Raw genomic sequence first — 23629 nt, 5'->3', positions numbered from 1 at the left:
TCGTTCTTTTATAGCTCACCCGACGGCCGGGTCACACCTGACGTAGGTGTTCCGCCATATTGTTTTTCTTTGTACTGCCCGCGAACGCTGCGGCACGGAAAACGATAGGCGACAAAGGGCGTCGTCCCTCGAACCGTCGATCGTCGTCGGACGTCGGATCGGGATGTTCGCGGGACAAACGGCGCGCGGTAAATCACAGCGCTACGTGTCGTACCGTACCTGTGTATGAACTCGCGGAACGATATGCGACACGAGTAGCCGTTCTGCCGGGCGGACACGGTCTCGACGACGGACAGCGCCTTCAGCTGCTGCCTGACCACGTCCGGTTGGAAGTCCAGCGGCCGGTCGGTCAACGTGGCCCGCACGCACCGGACGAAGTGGACGCCGTTCTTGTGCTCGGACGTGTCGGCCAGCGACCGCAGTATTTCCATGCACCCGGACCGGTACACCGCGGAGGCGGTGCGCACGCGCCGCGTCTGCGAATACTCTCCGCGCGATTCCGTGTTGTACTTCTGAGCGACCGAAAAAAAAAAAGCCAAAAACCATCGTGCCGTTTTTAGTTTTCTCGAGTCCGGACCAAGGAGGGCCCTTCGGAAACAACACTTTTCTCTCTCCCGACGGTCCGACCGACGTATTTTTTTTTTTTGAAATTCGAAATTCTAATCGCACTAATCGTTTATATTTCCAGAAGCGGGTCCCCCGATCGGGTTTATCGATCACTGTACGAACACGTTAGATAGATAATGCCATCGAATTTTTTCCGATTTTATATCGGTTCGCTAGACGGCTAAAGTCACGATTATGCAAACGGTAAAAGTTCAATAAAAATCCTCGAACGCCCTATAAACAGCATGAATACATCTTAATATCGGAAAAACGAAATACTACGAACGCCTTTAGGTTAGAATCGATATTTTCCATCTATAGAAAGGGGACGCTAAAATAAATTTCGAACAACTCTTTTCTTCGCGTACCAATACGGCAAAACGAATGTTTATCGAATTGTTATAGTATTTTTTTTTTTTTTTTTGATTGTTCTACTTTTACTCGAGTTTCATTGAACGGTAAGTATTTTGTAGCTCAATACTCACTCGAATCGGTGTTTTTTCGGCCATCAAAGCAGCGCCCCATCGACTAATTTTGGTGTTCTTAGTTTTAACCATCAATGACTTATCCTTGCACACGGTTAAATTTCCAGATTTTGTTAATCGGTTTGTGAACAGGTCCTTTATCACGTTGTCTTTAGACATGCGCATTGTCTCGACAACTTCGGGGGCTAGAAAATCACGGTTTTTCTCCAGTATGTCTTTCAGCTGATACGAAACGGTTCCACTGTAATGCGCCACACTGAAAGTTTTTGAACTTGGGACGTTGATGTATGGTTCTTTAGGGTTGTTCTCTAGTGCATCTACGTATATGAAAATTTATTAATTTTCGGCTTATTACACAACGCTCAATTTGCATGATTAATATATAATATATACTACGCACTATTATTGAACTGATTAATAAAAATCATGATTACGATTGTTTATTTGTAATCATCTATTACTTTATTAAATCGACAAATACTCAACTCTAATTATTTGTTTAATAGTTGATAAACTGTTAATATATTTTTAATTACGAATATTACTGATACACATATGTTAAAGTTGTACGCATTTACTTGTCACGTATAAACAGTTGTCTTCTCCGTTTTTGGTAGCATCATCAAAAATGTAAAGCAGCCCATCTGGATTATTTATAAGTGCGTCTATTATCGGTTTATTGTTCCGATACTGCATGCCATAATACTCTATGCCTTCTTCCTCCAAGTCTAGCTGTACAAATACGTCTGATCAGTATATTTTTTTAACCACGAAATCGTATAGATATTTCATAACTTATACAATAATATGGCCTATTTGGAACTAGAAAAATAAACGTAATAATAGAATGTTGATACAAAGTTAAGATGACGTCATACGAATGAAATGTAGTTGAAAGGATACTGTGGATCCAAAACATTTTATCTTTCTGGTATACGATTATTTAATAATAATCAGTAGTTTTACATTATATGTTTAGATGTCCTATGTTGTATGGGTATTTTAACGTATACATAACGTTTTACTCAAAAACATTATTCTAAATTATGATAATTTTTTTTACATCAACTGTTATACTGATTTACCACGTAGCATTCCACTAATAGAGTATTACACTCACCATTTCCCATGCGAACATACGTTGGTTGTAATGATACTGCAGTTGTTCGTTCAAGCAATTGACGAACAATTGATCCATATTATTCTGATGGAAACACTCGAATCCAAACGTGTCCAGCAAATACACCACGTGCGAGTCTCCGCTAAAACAGTGGATATTTTATTTTCCACGAGTAGGCAATAGTATAATATTACGGTGTTCACTTACAATATTGCCCTGGTAAACGACAGTTTCAGATTGATCACGTTCACTATCCAATCGAACAACCTGGCGTACAACGTTTCGGCGAAAACCCGAATGGACTCGTACACTCCGGAGACCGTCTGCTTGCGGCGGACCGCTGTACCGTTGACCACTACGCAGTAGTTTAACAACGACCAGTTAAGTTTCTTCTCGTCTACTTCTAATAATTCGGCAACTGAAAAACAAGATTGCGACGCATAAAAACGTGGACCCGGCCATATCCATTAGAGATACAATAGCGTCTGCGTGTGGGTATAGATTCTGTATAGGTCAATTGCGCGTGTTTGGGTCGGTCAATTGTTAGCGTACAATTATTAATTGGTATTAGTGGTCGAAGCTGGGAGCAATACGAAAGAACAACGTCACTCTGTCTTTAAGAGTAGATATTTATCACTGTTTCTGTTCAAAAAGCACATTTGTAATTATATAAAACAAAAAAATATTTATTATTTTATTATATTTATATCTCAAAACAAGCGGAGAGATGTCAACATTTTTATACTTCTCGTATCGATCATTTTTATAAGTATATAAGTAAAACGTAGTTAATATTTTGGGAAGACTTACATTATTTAACATAAATTCCATACCAAAACGAACAAGAAAAACCCTTCTATTGAAAAATTACTTACACTTAATGTTTAATTAATATTTTTAACTTAATTTAATTTTTAATAATTTTTTATAAAATAATCGAACTCTGCGATCTTTTTTATTTGCGAACTCGAATCTGCGAGTCAGAAGATTAATTTACTACCAAGGTGGAGGTTTCGGAAAATGATTATATTAAATCTATTATAGTGTGTTTGAAATATATATATATATATATATATATTGTTACATATATCGAACTGTAATGTCTCCTTTAAAAGTATTGTAGGCGTTGTTTGTCTGGAGCGATTAAGATTTTGAAACGGTTCGTGCGGAAAAATTGTTTATAATCTGATTGATATCTTTTCCTCTCTCGGGCTCTTGCTTGTATAATTATATTGTTTACACCGCATTAGTATTCATATAATAAACACGTTCAGTGTTTCGATGTCGTGTTTGAGCAACAAGAACGTGGGCGATAAGATGGTAATCATAATTTAATGAAATCGATGTTTTCGGTCAAGAGACTGGTAACGAAATATTATCGCGTTGTAAAGTGTGATTTATAATACGTAAAACTGTATATAAAACTTAATAAATATGATTTATGCACACCTACGAGTCGTATACAAACATCGATTTGTCATTGATATATATATATATATATATATACATAAAAAGATATAATGTTGCTTGAACTTTGACAGAGTACTGCAGTAGAGTTTTCCTCGTGTATTTGAAACAATAATAATTGTTACGTTATATTTTTTCGGTTTTGTCAGAACAAAAAACCAGACAAAAAAAAAAAATATAAACAAAAGAAAATCCCGAACCGGAATGCGAGCGCCTAATAACCGGGGAGTTGTTACACTATGCTCACTGTTCGCGATGCGGTCCGTGTCTTCGATCGTCGTCTCGCCCTCCTCGTCAGACACACTGAGTTCGCCAACGTTGAGTATGGCAGCCAAAATATGCCATATCGTGTTCAACTGGCCGTCCGTGAACTCCAACGTGTCTTTCATGCAGACCAACAGTTTGTTGAAGTTCTTCACGTTAGACATGGTCTGCTTCCGCTGCTCGTCCGCGTCGTCGGCGGTCAAGTACCGGTACCGCTGATTGTCGTCCAATTTGTACTGCTGGAGAACACCGTCGGCACTGGCCGCATCCAAAAAGTCGTAAAAAACGTGGAAATTCTTTTGTCCATTGGTCCTACAAAAATTTGAATATTGTATATGTGTTTATGTGTGTTGTTTACTTGTGTTTATGAACGTTCGAAATACGTTATCATAATGTAAAAATATTTCATGATATGTACAGAATATGTTCGGTACGTGTATTTGATTTCGTGTTACCGTAAAACAGTGGTGTATATATAGGGGAACCTAGTGCCCTCCTCCCCCGGAATGTTTCAAAAAACTAATAAATTATTTTAAGCGTTTTTTATATTTTAATGGTGCTCTATGCTTATTTAGAAATAATTTTATAAAAAAAAAAAAAAAAAAAAAAAAATAGAAAAATGATTTTAACCTGGTGGCATTTATTTTATTCAATTGTACTTCAATAGTTTATTAAAATGTTATAAGGTTTTCAATTTATGGTTGAATGCTTATTATTAAAAATTAATTATATAATAAACAAATAAATTATAATTGTATAATACGAGTACATTTTATTCGTAGTATATTGTAAAAATAGTCCAATAGACATTTATACGAGTATATATATTAAATAATCAAGTACCACATCATATATCCTTTGTTCATAAACATAGGATTATACTTACTATAGGAAATACGTAAATAATGTGATAAATTGAGACAATTTTTATTGCCTTTGTCAAATAGTTTTGGGAAATTTTGTAAATGAAATGTAGATTAGTACCTATTGTGTCATGTTAGTAATTCTTAGATAGCAGTGACAATTTAATTCTGTCCATAGTAGCCCCTACCGAAAATATTTTCTGTATACGCCACTGCCGTAAAATGTTAATTTTAAATTTATGTATAACAACTAGAACAAATTGGTACGAATATATTATACAAATTTTCTTCTAAAAAAATGAACTATCGTTGTCGTCAATATAGGTACGATGAGTGATTTGATAAATAACTAATCTATTTGCAGTACATGTGGAGGTATATAAATATTTTTTATGTCATGCGATTCTAAGGTAAAGCTAATCCATTGTAATATTGTTTACTTGTTATTCACTGACGTATGAAAATATGTTTTTTTTATTCGTTTCGCATTCCTGTTCAAAGAATTAAATTATATTATTATAATTAAAATCAGTATACACCTGAACAAAAAAAACGACTTTTATTTACCGAGACGTAGTTTTTATGTCATAAAATGGAAACCACAAACAGTACAACGGAAACATTGCTGGGAACACACGTCTGAGACAACGTTTCTCGTCAGGTCTGCACGTGATTTTTTACGGACAGGTATTTTAAGACGTTATCTACGTAGCAACATTAATTATAGTATTATAACTTTATACATATTATACATTTGTACCCACGCAACGAAACGATCGGCTTGAATGTATAAACATGTATATAGCAAGCAGGGTAAAATTTCAAGGTGGGGGTTTGAATTTTGATAAATAGCATGCTTTATTATTATTATATATATTATTTGTAAGTTTCATAAGAAAATTTGAAATAACTATTAATTGTGTGGATCAGGTAATTTTTTATAACATTTTTTCTGATATTTCGAGGGAGTTTGAACCCTTACTCCTTGCTTTGGCACCTGATAGCTAGCGAACAACGTGAATGTGTATAACTATGTACTTACTTGGGGTTTGTCACTCTCCACTTTTCTAATTGGTAAACGAAAAATATTGCGCCACTGAGCTTGCCGGTGGACGAGTACGTAATTTGCGTCTGATTCACGTGCCGAGTAGAGTTCATGTGATACTTGTTGGCCGCGTTTCCGAAAGCTTGAATCACGTCTATAGCGGACTTTATTTTCAAACCGATGTCGTTAACTTTGACATGGGTTTGCTTGATATTGTAAATGAAACAATAAATAAAAATAATAGGGTTTTCATTGATTTGCAATCATTTTGATACAAATAAAATACATTATTTCGACTAATTACTGTCCACTTTTCATAAAGTTCTTTTTAATCATTAGCGCTTGAAAATTTTACGTTTTTTGAAATTTTTTTGTAAAATCCAATCAAAAAAAAAAAAATCAGTTTTCCATATTACGATCGGGTTTAGAAAATATAATTAATTCGTTTCTAGTCGTCACTGCAGGATAATCCTGGGTTGGTAATTGATACGCTATGGGTACTATATTTACTGCCTACGATTCCGTTTGTAACAACTATGCAAACTATGCAAAAAAAATAAAAAACGTAACCCGAATTATAAAAATATAAACACTAACCTCGCCCAAGAATAGCAAGTGTTCGACTAACTTGCCGTAGTTCAACGATTTCCCAGATTTGGTTTCGCCCGACATCAGAATGTGTTGTGGCTGTTCGTGGTGTAGCATGTCCTGATAGGCCGCGTCGGCCACGCTAAATATGTGGGGCGCGTTGTCCGATCGGCATTTGTATTGATAACGATAATGATGCTGAAACGTAAATAGACAGAGTTATGATTGAGTTGTTTGGAAATCGAGCCTCATGTATAATTACTTTTAAACAGTACGACTATTATGGACAGGGCCGAATGATTAGAAGTTTGTCGATTAGTGATTTTGGAACGTACGGAGGGAGAAAATCGTTTTCAATACAAGAACAGTAGTTCATAGTACACAATATCACGTTTCAGTACCTATATTTGATGTAGTTGATTTCGTAAACGGCAAAAGGTTACGGTGTACGGGACGATTTATCATACCCCGTAATATATAACCTACCCCAGTCGTATTTTAACTAACCAGTTTATAATTAATCAATACCAGTGAATACCGAAAGAAAAAAAATATACGAACGTTGTTTCATGATTAAACTTCCTTCGATTTAATCCACACCCGTTTTAGTACTACTATAGTCAAACACGAATATTAATACTAATATTAATCAACTTATCGACGTACCATTACGTTCTACGGAATCAATCTAGAAGACGTGTTGCTATTTCGGAATGCTGTTTAACGTGAGCTTATTTATGCCTATTGATATTTTTTCAATTATGTACTATAAAAGCGATAAACAACAACATCAACGAAAACAGCAAAAAATTTAAAAATAAACTGAATAAATCAAACAAATCGAAACTAAACGCCGGTATTGTCATAAAAATAAACGTATCGCAGTGTATTACAATGTTAATAAATAAATAAAACGATTTACTTTTTTCTCGTAGAGGTCTTCGTCCCGGTTCGGGTTCACGTACAGCAGCACGTCGCCGACAAACGTATAGCTCAGGCCGTCGAAATGGCGGGCTTGTAGCTCTTCGAGAACCGCATCCTCGGACACTTCCTTCAGCGCGGCCAAGTCCTCGAGAAGCATGGGTTTGGCCGTTTCCTTTTGATTCGACTGCGCGTGAAACGTAAATCACGACAGGATTATTAAAATAACATCGAAGTCAATCAACATTAACGTATGCAATTGTCATCGGAATGCGATAGAATAATATTCACCTTGTACGTGTACCGCTTGTGTTATCGCACGCTTATTAACAATAATTATAATAACTTAACGAAAACAATGGACGGTCGTGAGTATCGCGACAGACGTGCGGTTTTTTCAGATCGTATTAGATCGTATTCACCTCCCTTATTGGTCGGACGGAACCACACATATTTTCAATATTCTTTGTAGGTAAAAATGTTATTAAAAAAAAAAAAAAAACAGCTTGTTCCCCGACGTCTAAACGCGCTCAAAAGTAATAAATAATAAAACGAAACTCCAGTAAAATTGTTTTTTATTTTTTTATATTTTTGTTTTATACGCGCAACTGTTGTACTTCGATTAAATCTATATTTTTTTTTCAATTTACTAATACCGAGTATGTATTTGCATTAATTATAGAATCATTTGTCAAACAAAATACTAATTTTGTTGAAACTAAATATTATCTAGAAACGGTACAGTAATTAATGTGTATATTTCATGGAGAAAGGGACGTTTGATGTAAATAAGTCATTTTAATCAGTATTAATGCTCTTGAATTTCAGATTTTATAAGAGTTCATTTATATAAAACTATACACATTGTAATTTAATCGATAATCAATGAAAATACGCATTGAACCCGTCTAAGAAACTTTAAAATAATATTCCATCGTAAGAGTATTATGAAAATAATGAACATCATCATAATTGTATCTCCCATAGCTATTAGTCAAGAAATAATGAAATTATTCATTAAAAAATGAATAACATAAGAATAATTCCAAATTAAACGTGACGATAAAGAGGTAATATAGGTTCATTACCAATCAATTTGTTTATGTTGCAACTATCAAATTTTTAATGTGATGTATAACACGTTTTAATTTCAATTGTTAATTTATTTTTTATTACTGTTTTAATTAAATTTAAATAAGAGTAATATCTTTATTTATTTATTTATTTTTGCCGAAATTCTAATAAAATATTTAAGTTTAGTTTTTAAATTTTATCATAGGTAGTTTGAAAATATTTTTAAATAATTATACTTTAAGTTAAAAATGGTTTTAATAAATTTAATTGGAAAATATATCATTTTATGAAATAATAATAAAAAAAAAAAATAATTCATTATGTTTCGAGGCACTTTTAACTGCTAACGTACTTTTAACTTTAACGTACCTAGTATGAATAAACATTTTTCCGAAATTTTGTTTTTAATACTGTTGGACATTAAAATAATTATGAAAAATCTTAAAGTATAAATTTGTAATAATAAAAAATGTTTTATATTTTGAATGGGAAGTTTGGTATTGTAAACTATATTTATTTTAATAATATCACTTGCCTTTAAATATCCATTTTTTATAATCCTGACTTCTGGTTTTCGAATTGACGTTACGTCGTTAACAATTGATTCCATCACCGATTTTATTTCATCTTGTACCTGAAATAATTAAAAAAAAAAAGAAAAAACTAGCATGTCTAAATACCACTGATAATCTTGAGTCAAATACAAAAGTTTCGGTTTCTCAGTACAACTTTCAAGTGGAGAATAATTTCGTTTGTACATTATTTTCTTAAATTAAATATATTACAGATAAACAAATTCTCGTATGTGTATATTGCACACAAAATAATATTATAATTTATTTGAAATTATGAAATAATTTTAAATACATATAGACGTATAAACGTATTATATAATTATGTAAAATGTACGCATTTAATGCAATATAAAATATTGAACAATTATAAAAAATTATAGATTAATAGAAAATTATAGAAAAAATAATAGAATAATTAAAAATTAAAAATGTATATATTAAATATTATAAATTAAAAATTACAGAACAAGTACAATAACACCATAATGATTTTTTTTTCGTATATTTTGATGTATAAAATTTACATACATTTTTTACGTTTATTTATATACGTATAGACAAATAAAAAAATATATAAAAATGAGTAGAATACTTAATTAACTTACATTATCCGGCACCTGTGTTATAAACGGATGTTCTAGCAATTCTTCCATGAACGGGCGGTGATCTGCATTTTTTTCCAAACATCTAAATTTTTTAATAATTTTAAATTTAAGTTCAATACAAGGGGATAGTTATATTAGAATTTTATCATAAATGTGTATTAAATCATTATAAATACTAATTTGAAGAATCAAAAACAACATTTCTTATTTCGTCTGAATATCAAATACTTGATGTCTACAACATTTAATATTAAAATTTTCATTTAATACACGTATCATTCATGATTTAATCAACCATAGCGATTAGTATGATATTATTATTATTATTATCTTAAAACGAAACGTATTCATTTTTTTAGAAAATTATTACAAATTTAGTTTTCAATTAATGATGAATCATTAATGGATATGACGCTAAGTAAAAGGAATAATAACGTGGGTTCGAGGAATGGTATTTCTAAATTAATTAGCCGAGTGTATAAGCTTAAGGCGGTTTTCTGATTGCGTTCTTCCAATTCAGGAATATTCGACTACAGTATTAATTTACTATATAAAATTAATATTTGCTTTTTTAGGAAAAGAAACAAAAAATCGGTAAAAATCCCGATTTATAAAATATCTTTTTTATCGAATAAATGGTATGAAAAAAAAAAAAAAAGTCCAGCATTTATAAACACGTTGTAACATCTCAAGTGCTTTAAAACAATTGATCACATACAATACTTTTGTTCGTGTTAAACAAAAGTACTTATTAGTACGTCAAACTAATTACTGCAATCCCCTTGATCTGGATTTTCATTCTTTCGCAGTTTTATTTGCGAATGACACGTCGGCATAACCACTCGTGAACACAAATCGCCCTTATTCTTTCCTTTGTGTTCAGCGGAGTCAATAATATGCCGAGAATATTAGGCACTTGATGTATTTCAGTATTTTTTATTACTCGTATCGCACTATATAACCTGACTTTGTACGCCACGAACGCATGGACTCTATATTAATTTTTTTTTCTGTTTGATGCGCATTGTAATATTACATTCGTACGTACATAAAATATGCGATCCATTGTTATTGTAAAGCGCACGTGCGAATCGTTTAAGTTAGCGTTAGAAAACCGACCACTGGCGTGGTAAGACGCGTGTAGTTAAGTGAAAACAATACCATAATGTTCACTGAGTGGTATCTCAATACAAGTTACGGTATAGTTTTCGGAATTTAAAATTCGAAAGCATTCATACGAGTCCGTCACACAATAAAAACGATTTTAATCATAACCACTTGCCGTTTGCAATACTGTAGTACTTTCGATTTCAGGGATATTGTAAATACCAAGTCGGCGATGTTCAATATTTATTAACGTTAGAGCGCTAAGTATTTAACATGGTGAATACTGTCATATATACCAACTGGCATGTGTACGGCACGTGTGAATGGCGTCTGTATTGACCATAAAATAGTATCAATTAAATCCGTCGAATTAATAGTGATGAGTGATGTGACAAGTGTAACCGTGTGATTTCGTCGATACTATTATAATCGTTATAATGGTTTCGATGAAATCACACGGTACACTTGTCACATATCAATAACCATATCACGTATCAATTATAATTACGATCACATTTTGCCGAAGGGGTATGTAAGAAATAAAAAATCAATTTCCAACCAAATCGAAAGTGTTTAGTAATTATCAAGTGTATAGTATTGTTATTGATTTCGGATCTCGTCAAACCCCGTAAACCACGCCTATATAACACAGTATATACGACCCGTGCAATTCGGTACCACCTATGAAGAAGACACTATTACGTTTTAAAATTACGTACGGAAACTATTCCGTGTTTCAATAACGTAACCTATCACTTATCGAACACATTTGATTAGAATAGTACGTGGAAAATTAATTTCGAAGCGGCCACCTGTACAAACTACTAATCGATCATTTTCGAATGTGCAGCGCATAGAATATTATAGCACACACACACACACACACACACAGTGTGTATAGTAGATAGGACTCTCCGACGCGCTCGAGCATAATAATATATGGGTACCGCGTGGTATTAACCACAACGTGCTACCTCCCCTTACTCCTCCCACACATTAACTGGGCTCGCTTACTCGGCAATGAAGTCATTAAACAATTGCGACCAGTTTGATGGTTTGGATAGTCCTGGGGGCGGATTTCTAACGATTTGGAACAACGCCCTTGTCGGATGAATGTCCAAATACGGCGGTTTACCATCGCCCAGCTCGATAGCGGTGATCCCTGAAAACGAAAACATTCGTTAACTTATAATAAACATATACTTATGTTGTGATAAGCTTTTTCGAAATAATAATATAAAATATTTTAATAAAAATAAATTAAAAAGTCTAAAATGTTGAAAAACTGTGCCACACATTCGCAGATAACTGCGTTGTGAATCTGTGCGACGCAGGCTGACAATATTGGTATACTATATACCAGTACTGCGCTGCACTATCCTACTCATTTATTTTACGCTCTTCAATTTGAACCAGTAGATCCCAAAAAACTGTAATGCGCTATGTTGCGTTGCATTCCGTCACCTGCGTCTCAATTTGCGGCCGACCTCGGTATCTCATATACTCTTCATAGGAATCGAATATAATTACCCAAAGAAGGATGCACGAGAAGTTATCCTGTTTATAAGTAATATAAAGGGTTTGTCTGAAATTTACGAGGTCAGTGATATATGTGTGATTCATTGTGATTGCATAATGAAAATTTCCTTGAAAAATGTTTCCTATCTTTAAAATCTTAGCTTAATCAAATTATTTTTAGAATACTATCTTAACTGTAAAAATAAACAGTGTAGTTGTATTTTTTGCGAAATTCTCATATGAATCAAGGCGCCACACCGTCTTTGCGCTTATTGCGCGTTTTTTACGCTCGTACATTTCAGATAATATTCTAAAAAAAATTTGAATAAACTTAGAGTTTGGAGATAGCAAAAAAAAAAAAAAAAATTTTCATTGGGCCATCACATTATACAGTACACATATATTATAGAAGTGACCTCATCCAGAAACACCCTGTATATATATATATATATATTAACAATTAGATAATTTAATGTCGTAGGATAACGATCGTTTTACTGAACAATATTATTCAAGGGGCACACGTTCCCTTCACTAGAGTCCGTCCTTAGAACTACGAATAAAAGTTTATCTGTTTCGTTTTCCCGTGAATATCGAACACGGCGTTTTTATAGATATTAAGGATTTTCTAAGTCGTTCTAGTCGTGTTCACTGAATGAAAGTCTGCGAAGGCATAAAGATCTACAGCAAAATGTAAATCCTTGTTTATCGGAAACGATATTAATGAAATAGTGTAACGTGAGGTATCAAAATCATTTCCAACCGATGATTTTGTTTTGTGACGGACTTACCGACAGACCAGACGTCGATTTTCTTATCATAGAACGGGGTTTGACCCGAACTGTCTTTGTACTCGGCTAAGACTACTTCGGGCGCCATCCACGCCGGCGATCCGACTCCCGTGTTAGTCTTATACTCCGGACCCTGTAACTCCCTGTAAGATATAATATAAAGTGTACAGTAAACAATCGTGGTGGCGTTTTAGATTGACAACAATAAACATATTATGCAGTGCTGTAAAGTATTTGAGTAAAAGTATTCAAATACTTTTTTTAAGTATAGAATAATTTTTTAAATACTTTCAGAACGAAATATTTTCAATGGTATTTTAAATACTTTTTTTTCTATTGAATACTTATTTGTATTGAATACTTAGTTTTTTTTTTTCGAACATTTTATTTTTATTCAAAATATTTGGTTGGAAAAATATTGCCAATTATAATCAAAGCCTGGAGGTTTGTGAAACCAAGTTTCTAAAAATAGATATTCAATTAAAATATTTCTTTTTGTATTTTTAGATAGGTAAATGTTAATATCAGATACGATATCTGTCTGGTTATATGGGATTATGAGAATAACATAGATTTTTCCACAAATCACTATATATCTGCAAGCCTAAACCATTTTTATTTATTAATTTAAAGACTTGTATAGTTGTGTTTATAACTTACTGGCTAAAATTACTTCAAGTTTTAATATGAGTAATTCTAACCATAATACTGATGATGAAAGTGATTCAGAACCGCATAATGCATCTCTTTCGACTATTTCTCAGCAAAATGTTAGTTTACCTTAACCTAATTACTCCAAATATTTTTTACAAAAGTATTTGAAAATTATTCCAAAGACTTTTAAAGTATTTGAGTAGTATTTGAAATACTATACAATTAAAATATTTGAGTAGTATCTTAAATACTTGAAAAAAAATGTATTTGAGTATTTACTTAAATACTTTTTAAAAGTATTCTTTACAGCTCTGATATTATGTTATAATAAGCACGTAATAAGATGTATTACATGCTCCAACGAGCACGTATAATTATTATTTTTAATAATTATTAATAATCAAATATGCTTATTGGATTATTGGAGTGCTATCAATATTTAATAAATTATTACCGGCCATGGTATCCGAATGGAAATTTTAACACTATTTTCCCCCGTCCGTTTTGACAGAATATTATTGAATAATATATTTAAATAATTATAATTAAATTTAATTAAATTATTAAAATTATTCTATTCGAATCATATTCGATACAGTGATGTATACAAAAATATAATAGAACATGTTGATTAACAGGTCTACAGGTTTCTAGAAAAAGCTCATCCATGCCATTAAACGAATCATCTAGATCGTTTAAGATTTTAATAAAACTGTCTACTCTTCATAATTTCGAAGATAATAAATTCGCCGCGTAATTGTTGTTATTCAACGTAATCACATTAATCGAAACGTATTTCGTTAAGATGTCATCGCGGTGTCGTATAAATATGTATATAAAAATTATTACTCGGCATACCGATATTTTTAAAATAATTATACGTCTTTTATTAACTGTGATATAATTATAATATCGTTATCACAATCAAGAATCGTTTATTGATTATTGTTTGTCTACACACGCATGCCTACGAAGTGCGCACTCGTACGACTTGCAGTAAATCAATATTTACATGTACTGCGGTATTTAATATGAATCGACGCGACATACGGCACGAACGTAATACGCATTGGGGGAGCTGTACCTGTTCAGCAATAAAACTGTAAATTACCCAGTAACATTGATTTTAGTGCAATGAGCGAATGGCGAGCGATTTGTTAAAAAAAAAAAAAAAAAACAATTAAAAGAAAAAAACAATTTAACATGCATTAGATCTCTTGTAAACCCGTAACAGTAACAATAATTCTTCGTAATGTTGTTGTAATGTTGTAATCTGTTGCGCGCAACAGAATGCACACGGATATTGTTATAGGTATTTGTGAACCGTATTATAACGCACGTCGTTCTTATCCGCGTGTACGTTATATTAATATTACACACACACTACTCGTCCGTACGGTTAATAATAACGGTCGGCCGGAGAGAAAACGTATAAACTCATGTACAATACCCTATGTTTGTTGCGTCATTATGTTGTGTGATTCTTCCCCCGAGACGTCGTCGTAACAGATTTCCATTGTGTTTTCGAGAAATTACGAATTAACAAATCACAAATCGACTTCAGGCGGTACTATATTTCGGTGATAAAAGTGTGTGCCTATCGCACGGGTGGGATCGTTCGTGTTATTATTACGAGCGTCACATGCACACATGAGCACATCGTACATCATGAAGTGCACCAGTTAAGCACACACACGCGCATACGCACGTATATTATACGGACTCGAGACACATAGCACGACCGCTAAAGCCTTGTAATAAAAGTAACGACGTACGGTTGTAAGCCCACAATTACCCGTGAACAAGTAAAAAATATTAAAAAATATTAAAAAATAAATAAATAAATAAAAATCCCGTAATAAGTCATAACTCACACGGTATATGATGGACCGTATAAGAGGTTATGATAAAATTACGCGCTGCATTAGAGGGGCGAACACTGTACATAAACTCTTTGCCGGATCTCGCAAAACGACGCGTGAGATATGTCTGCTAATACTAATAATGGTTAGTGTATGCCTCAGAGGTCTCTAACCTTTTTTCACGGTGGACCAAATCTAAGATACGCTTTGGCATTGGGGGCAACATTTTTTATAGACATAAAAAAGGTAATGAGATTTAAGAACAAATTAGAATAGATAACATTTATACAGATTTTAGAAAAATGTATGTTTATTTTTATTTTTTTAATTCAAAATTCGTTTTGTTGAGATACGAGTAAGTTACTTAACGAGAAGTTTAGAGTTGATTGTGTTTAAAATTTTTTGATAGTTTGCATCAAATTTTTTTGTTCCAATCAACAACTTTCTTCGTAAATGTTCGTCGCTTAAGTTATTTATACTTAGGTACATTACTAACTTACTTGGATACACTTAAATTTGATGTATTTCATTTTTTGAAAATGTCTGTTCACATAAATAAGTGGAGCTAAGTATTGAAATAATTTCACGTGCTCATTTTTTTGTATTTGAAATAATATTAACAAATGTTAGTTAATTTGGCGGGCCGAAACCGGACTGCGAGCCATAGGTTGGAGACCCCCCTTGGTGTACCCCATCCGCTGGGTGACATTTATGCCTCAGAGGTTATTATGTGTTTTCTCGTAGACTTGAGTAGATACAATATGGGTGGAATATATTGTATATTACGTTTAAGTTAATTCTAAATCATGTTTCTATGTTTAGATACGTTGTATACCTAGATAAACCGAAATCCACCAACTTCACTTCGCCATTCTTTGTTAACAGTAAGTTTGAGCCACGTATGTCTCTGTGAATCACTTGATTATTATGTAAAAAGCACAAGGCCTGCGGAATAAAAAAAAAAAAACATCAGTTTAAAAAAATAAAATGTAATGTTATTTTTTTAAATCAATATGCATTCGCGCCGATTGTATATTATAATAAAACTGTCAGAATGTGATTATACAAAATGTGACGAATAAAAATTTACATATTCCGAATGATTTGGTTACACTAACGAGGAGAGCTACATTGAAATACGATCAAACTCAATATTATCAAGTTGAAAATTTTCAAAAGACATGTGACGCTGTTTTTGGTTTATAGGTTATTGGTTATATTGGTTAAATATTTCATAACTACAAAAATTAATAGTGTGTACAACAATATTTTTGTTCGAATTACAATCGTTTATATTTCGCACATAAACGCAGATTAACATCATAGTGAAATAATTTCACATATAAAATATGATTATTTAGTTGATTCAATTTTATTCAAATGTATGTGTGCATTTCAAAAATTAATCATATTCCTTATACTTACACAAACATCAATATAATTTAAGTTTATACATATATATATATTTTACGCAAGAATTTAGTTATTTATCAAGGATACACGTGAGTAAAAATAACATTTTAGGAAACTAAACGTTTGTTTTAAATATACAAACCAATCATCATGACGCGTCATTTGTAAATATCAACCTGCTAAAGATAGTTTTTGTCTCATTTTAGTATATTTTAATTTTAAACTACTTAGAGTAGCTGATTGAGGGTTGCCATACGTTGTAACAAATTATATTAAATTTAACCAAACGGTTTTTACAGCGTATTTTTATTCAAAATTAGATTCATCCTCATCTACTCGCAGTTTCAAACACACTAAGGTTTAACTTACAAAGGATATTCATTAAAGGATATAAGGTTTTAAAATATATTATTTAGAATACATACTCTGATCAGTTCCCTGAGTATATATCCAATGTGTTCTTCTTTCATTTTTTTATTTTGTAATAAAATACTATTGACCAAGTCAACAACGGTTCCTCCTTCACACATCTGCAATAATTGATTAAGATTTTTAACAATATGTATGATATAGCTTATATCTGCTCGGGGACGTTTATTCGATTTGAAGAAACAATATACACATTATTTTATTAGTGCATACCCATTGCAAACCGAGTTCGACGTTTGGTTATATGGGCGTTGTATAGGCGTTGTAAAGGCGTTGTATATAATGTATAGACGAGTAATAAATACCGTATGATTAATGTTGGAGATGTATTCATAGAAGCATTTAAATTAAGTCAGTTTTCCTAATGCAATTATCATAATGCACCTATCCGACAGCCATAAATATTTAATAACATAACACTGATTAATCATTGTTAGTATACATTCAGTTAAGACCAGAAGTATGAAAATTATGGAGGTCTGTAGGTACTCATAATGATTTTATAATATTAGATCCATTATATTGAAAAAGTATTATATGTTATTTATATGAAAGATAAGAAAAAAAAAGTTGACTTTTATTTATGGGATTCCAACGATTAGTCCGTAATCCCGTATATACTTATTGTCTAGGATATTTTTAACGTCGATCCGCTCATTTTTAAAAAAGTACACATATACCACTGAATTATATTTGATTATACATAATATTTGAAGTCACATATTTTCAATGCGTGATTTATTAATTTAATTAAAAATATCGAATTAGAAATATATTTTTCTCAAGAACAATATATATATATATTATTGATATTAGTTATTAGGCGATGGATATATAAATACGTGTATTCACTTTACAACATACCTCCATGACAAACCACAGTTCAATGCCATTTTTGTTCGTAAAAGCGCCGTAAAAGTCCGGCAGGTTCGAGTGCGACGAAAGATCCCTCAAAACTCGGTACTCTTCATTTATGTCTTTTTCGATGTTTGAGATTTCTTTTAGGTTTTGAATTTTGATCGCCACAGTTTTTCCTAAATCAAGAGACATACACATTTATAATAATTAATCATTTAAATATCACAATAAGTGAAAACAATTTTTTAACAAATCTATACGACTTAAAAGTAATAAGTTTGTTATAAATTGTGCTTATTTTAAATGCATTTTCTAAATCTACACTGATTAATATGATTTTTGTAATAATATTTTTTCTGAACCATAATTTTATGAACATTGAAGTGTTCAATGTTTTTTAAATTAAAAATACTAAAATTTATTTATTTATTTTTATTAATTTTTTATTTATTTATTTGAAATACACGCCTGAAGGCAATCAGTACAGAATTATTAAATACTTATAATACTAGTTTGACAGAAAATATACATAAATTATTAGTCAACATTATATACAACAATATTAAGTTAATCTATTTGCTCACTGGTTGAATTAGTTAGTATACAATTTATTGGAATAGAAAAAATGGTTAAAAAGAAAATATATTAATTTGTATCGCTTTTTGAGAGGAAAGAAAAATATCCAATTTGTGTTGTAAGTTATTACAGGAGACTAGTGCTTCTTGAATTAAAAGTGGATCTGATAAATTAATGTTGCTGAGCAGAAAACTGTCTTTAATTGTACCATTTAAGATTTTGTAAATAAATATGACGTCCTAAAATTTATTATAATATTGACGTAATAAGTATTAAATAAATCATAAATAAAATAATAACAATATTTACCAACTTTATAAAGATGAAATGAAAAATTATAACTATTTTATATATCAAGCAAATGAAAAAAAGAACTAGTTTATAAAATATTAAGACTATCAATTAAAACTAAACAATTTTAAATTAAAAAACAGCTATGGCGATGTGTAGAAATTGTTTTTAATATATTTATGTATCTCACAAATAAAAAAATTCTCCCAATCGTGAAATTAGTTTTTTTTTTTCGTTCATGAATTTGTTTTTTATGCAAAAGTTAGATAGTCGATTATCAATTGTATGATGTTTAAACGCTTTTGATATAAAATTTACAAGATTAGCACAAATTGTAAATATTAATTAAGGTTTTGATTTGTTTAGAATTTTCTTTTTTTTTTTCATCAGTCAGTTTTCTAAACTTACAAGAAACTTAATGCTCTGGACGATCCATAAAAAAATGTGGTTAGAGATTTTATTCCTTACATTTACGGGAATGTTCTATGATGTAAAAATGCATCACGCGTGCTATTTTATCGATTATATTTGTAACACGGCCATTGGTAATATATTTTGTTAAGCCAAGCATTATTTTTATCATTATAGAATTAAATGAATGAATAGTATAAAATCGTTTAAAATACACATATACACACACACACGAGTTTATAATCAAGTATTTTAACGTTTAGAGCACAATCAACTCTGCCAAAATAAATGTATTTTAATTTTTACATTAATATATCTTTGTGTATCCATTCAAATCGGCATTATGGTGGCCATAAATAAATTGCAAGGTCAAAGTTTCTCCAAGGTAATTTCTCTCTTTTTCTCCCTTTGAAAGCAGCTCTTTTATCGGATCGAATTATATCCTATTTCACATACACATACCCGTAATAAAGTTCCGACTAAACGAAATGAACGCAATAAATATGTTTTTGATAGCATTATTAGTAAACGATCGTTTAATATACGCGTACACATAGTAGCGTTGGAAGTTAATTTATTGATCTGATTCGCGAAAACATTAAGGCTTCGTGCAATAGCTATGTTTTCGTAAATGATTATTTTTAGAGTTAATTGCGATTATCTGATGTTCTCGTGATAAAAAAAATATATTGTTACGATCCAAAACAAGTATTCAATTTACAACGGCATACGGCCGTTATGGTTTTATTTTTTCCGTTGCAAATATTGTACATTAAACGCGTTTTATGCAAACATTATACCGAGTTAGTTGTCTCAAATTTATTTCTACGCTATAAACAATAGGTCGCATTCGATAGTTGACGTTTTTAAAATTTTTAACTGGACTCGAGAACATCGAACATCACACCGTTCTGGTTATAAAATCGAAGAATGGACAATAAAGCAAATAAAAAATTAACGTTACATACATAAATGTAATAAAATTATAAAAACCCACGACGAACGTTAAACGCGTTGGTGTATATTGAACTTATTTTTAATTTTCCATTTACGATTTACCACGTATGGTTTACAGCGGAAAAGCTTTTTGACGATATAAATCGTGCAACGTATGTGTTCACACCGAGACTATAATATTGTATTGTTTTTTGAGGTACGAAAAAAATTGAACATACAACTTTAATCCTGTCGACCATTTGTTCTGCAAAAATATATTCCGATTAAATTTTTAACAGATTTTTAGAAGTGTACATTTTTATTCAGATGCATTAGTCATATATACATATGAAATTGTAAAAAATACGTTTTACGATGAAAATATGTAGACAGCTGCAAACTCGAAATGCTTGAAATGCTGGTTGGTCATTCGAATTTCAGTGAAATTGGTGACTGTCTTTTTTTTTTATCATAAGCCAAAACGTAGAACATAGAATTTTACAGAGATATAAAACTAAAAAAAAAAAATTACCAACAAGTATACATTTTTCATTGAATTCGATTTAATTTTCGATGCAGATTCCATCAAGTAAGCTTTTATGAACTACTTAAAGCTCACGAACAATCCGTTTTACCGATAGATGTCTAATTGAATGCGGGTGGTTTTCTGCGATCAGGGTATTGTGCACGGTTCGCAGTTTATACAAAAACGATAAACGTTATGAGAAAAATAAAAAACGGGCTGGCTTTCGATTTGGAAACGTCTGATTGAAAAAAAAAAAGTGGATTGGTAACGCGCGTCGATGGTACATAAATTACGATGGAGTATGATTAGAGTGTAGTTCTACGGAAAAGGAAACAAAACGTACGATAAATTCAAATGTGTATCTACGCTACATAGTAAGTTTATAGAAACTTTTACAGAGAATATGAACGCAATATTATTATTAATCACGTGGCGAACCGGCCGGAGGCTCGTAGTGGGCTACGTTGAATTTAACACTATGAGCCCCGCCTGCACCGACACCGCGCCCGAGCGCGTACACTACACAGTAGTCGATAAATTAATGATTTATTAACTAACGGTAGTTAATAATGTCACGTGAACCATCCGGTGATCGGTACACTATCGCTGTGGGATTCGCGCGCGTATACGTATCGTATGCGAACACATGATCGTTTCGGTGCACCAGCAGCAGCAGCGAATACTTTGAGGGGTGAAATTGTGAATTAATTTCATGTCGACCGACCGACACAAGTCTAACAGTTCCAGCTTCCGTGGACAAAACAAAGACAGTTCCCGAGATCTCGTTAGAAAATTCGGAAAGTTCGATTGGATTTCTACGAACAAGGGTCGGTCGGTCCTTATCCGTTTGTTGACGTTCTCGAGTGCATTCTTCATTCGATCGTCGATTAGGGAATATGCGATTATATCGGAACGATAAAACGTGCGCCAAGTATGTATTGGCCAACGGTAGACGGGCAGTTTTGAATGTGACTCGCGAAAAAAATGTAAAAAAAAAATACGTCCGCGGGCAAAGGTTAATCGGCGGCGGGTCCTCCGCACGATTTCGACGCGCGCCCGTTGCACCGGTACAAAGAAGAAGTTTGTGCGGCGGCCGGACATCACTTTGGGTGCGGTTCTCGTCCATGGCAAAGTCCACGGAAAACGATTCTGAAGACCGTCGAACGACCACCTCCACGGTACCAACAACACAGACTGTGTTAAACGCGCACGGCTCGCTCGGGGATGATAAACGATCCACGTGATCCACGTTTATCAGCGCAACGAAATCGGTGCGCCCGCAATCAAGGCGTACGATTTCGTCGTGTTATCCTAGTATTTTGTTGCTGTTCGTCTGATTTCCGCGTGACTCATTCGTACGATTTCAATTATTTTTTTAGTCAACAATTTAGAGCGGTGCTACAACATTTTTAAAAATTATCAGTGAATAACTGGAATGCGTTGCTCCGTACGGCATTGCAAAAGTAAAACAAATACCAGGAATACTACTCATTTCCAACATCCAAAAGACTGTAACGTAAACTGTAATACAGAAAACCACCTGGCCAAAGCGTTGCCTAAAACAAATAGTAATAGGGTTTGACCCCTTTTTGAAAGTTCGATGTTTTTGAACTTTACAACCGAAAATCGACCGGTTTTCGAGTTCAATTCCAACGATATTTGACGGCAAGTAAACGGTGTGGTCACATCGAAACATGATTAGAATTATTTCATAAACCAATTCTGATCTCGACAGGTCTGCCGCTCGTTCGTTCTTTAATTGATAATTTTGGATTGAACGACCTCGTCCACCGCGTTTCGACGTGACGGTGAGTGGCAAACACGCTTTGATCATAACCAATAGGAAAACGAAAACGAACGAAGTGCAACTATTGTCCGTATCGTATCGAAACGGACTCGCGCGGTCGCGCTCAACGGGAGATGCTAATTTTTCCACCCTTGGTGCTACCCCGTTCCGGTGACGACGGTCGTCGGCGGGTGTGTCGCGCGCGCGGATCCTAACCCGTCTCGCGGTCCACGGCTCCGTACACGTTGCTGCATATGCCCGTGCCCAACAGCTCGCCCAGCTCGAAACGGTCGCCGCCGGCCTCCGGCAACTCGTTCACGTCCAGCTGCGCGTCGCCCAGTCTCGCGTCGTCGCCGTCGCCCATGCCGCCGCAGTGGCGATCGTCGCGTGTAACGGCCGACCGGTGTTTCGCTTCGCGGCGGTGTGACCGGAGGGGTACGCAAACGCGATCGAGACGGGGACGTCGGTCGGAACGGTTTCGCGGTCGTGTCCGGCGTCGGACTGAATGGCCCGCGAGCCGACGGTTCGCGTTCACGAGCTGCGGAACGCTAAGACCCTGCCGACGGATTATGTGTCGTGTGCCGGCGGAAACCGTACAAACGGTACCGTCGACGTTGCCGTAATTCGATTATACGTTTTTTTTTTTCTTAATACGGGGCACCGGGTAACGTTACGTTCGACGCGATCCACATTATTATCCGTATCACTATCGCAGGTTGTAGTTGTCGCGTTTTTTTTTTTTTTTTATTAGTGGACGCGCGGTCGCCCGTTACGCGTCGCTGCGATCGTTGCTGGTCGTACTCGGTTTTCGGGCGCTAGGAAAACCTCAAACGTTCTTGTCTCCGCGAAACGGCGTAC

General features: G+C 33.5%; 1 protein-coding gene across 1 annotated transcript in view; it reads right to left on the bottom strand.

Moving 5' to 3' along the window:
• Positions 1-23313, bottom strand: part of LOC112682835 (neither inactivation nor afterpotential protein C) — a 36505-nt gene extending 13192 nt beyond the window's left edge. The window contains exons 1-17 of the mRNA XM_025553618.1: positions 22988-23313; positions 18252-18421; positions 17384-17488; positions 16381-16490; positions 13030-13172; positions 11735-11882; positions 9614-9695; positions 8969-9067; positions 7361-7546; positions 6448-6636; positions 5848-6056; positions 3926-4254; positions 2419-2629; positions 2212-2353; positions 1670-1823; positions 1092-1408; positions 220-512 (exon numbers count right to left, since the gene is read on the bottom strand). Of these exons, the coding sequence (XP_025409403.1) occupies positions 220-512; positions 1092-1408; positions 1670-1823; positions 2212-2353; positions 2419-2629; positions 3926-4254; positions 5848-6056; positions 6448-6636; positions 7361-7546; positions 8969-9067; positions 9614-9695; positions 11735-11882; positions 13030-13172; positions 16381-16490; positions 17384-17488; positions 18252-18421; positions 22988-23135 (3035 nt within the window). The 5' untranslated portion in view covers positions 23136-23313. The remainder of the gene's footprint in view (positions 1-219; positions 513-1091; positions 1409-1669; positions 1824-2211; positions 2354-2418; positions 2630-3925; positions 4255-5847; positions 6057-6447; positions 6637-7360; positions 7547-8968; positions 9068-9613; positions 9696-11734; positions 11883-13029; positions 13173-16380; positions 16491-17383; positions 17489-18251; positions 18422-22987) is intronic.
• Between the last annotated feature and the right edge of the window lie 316 nt (positions 23314-23629).

The sequence above is a fragment of the Sipha flava genome, unplaced genomic scaffold (genome assembly GCF_003268045.1).
Source record: "Sipha flava isolate LNK unplaced genomic scaffold, YSA_version1 0_pilon_pilon, whole genome shotgun sequence".
Classification (NCBI taxonomy): domain Eukaryota; kingdom Metazoa; phylum Arthropoda; class Insecta; order Hemiptera; family Aphididae; genus Sipha; species Sipha flava.
Note: the sequence above shows the minus strand (reverse complement) of the source record. Positions and strands in the feature narration are given on the sequence as shown.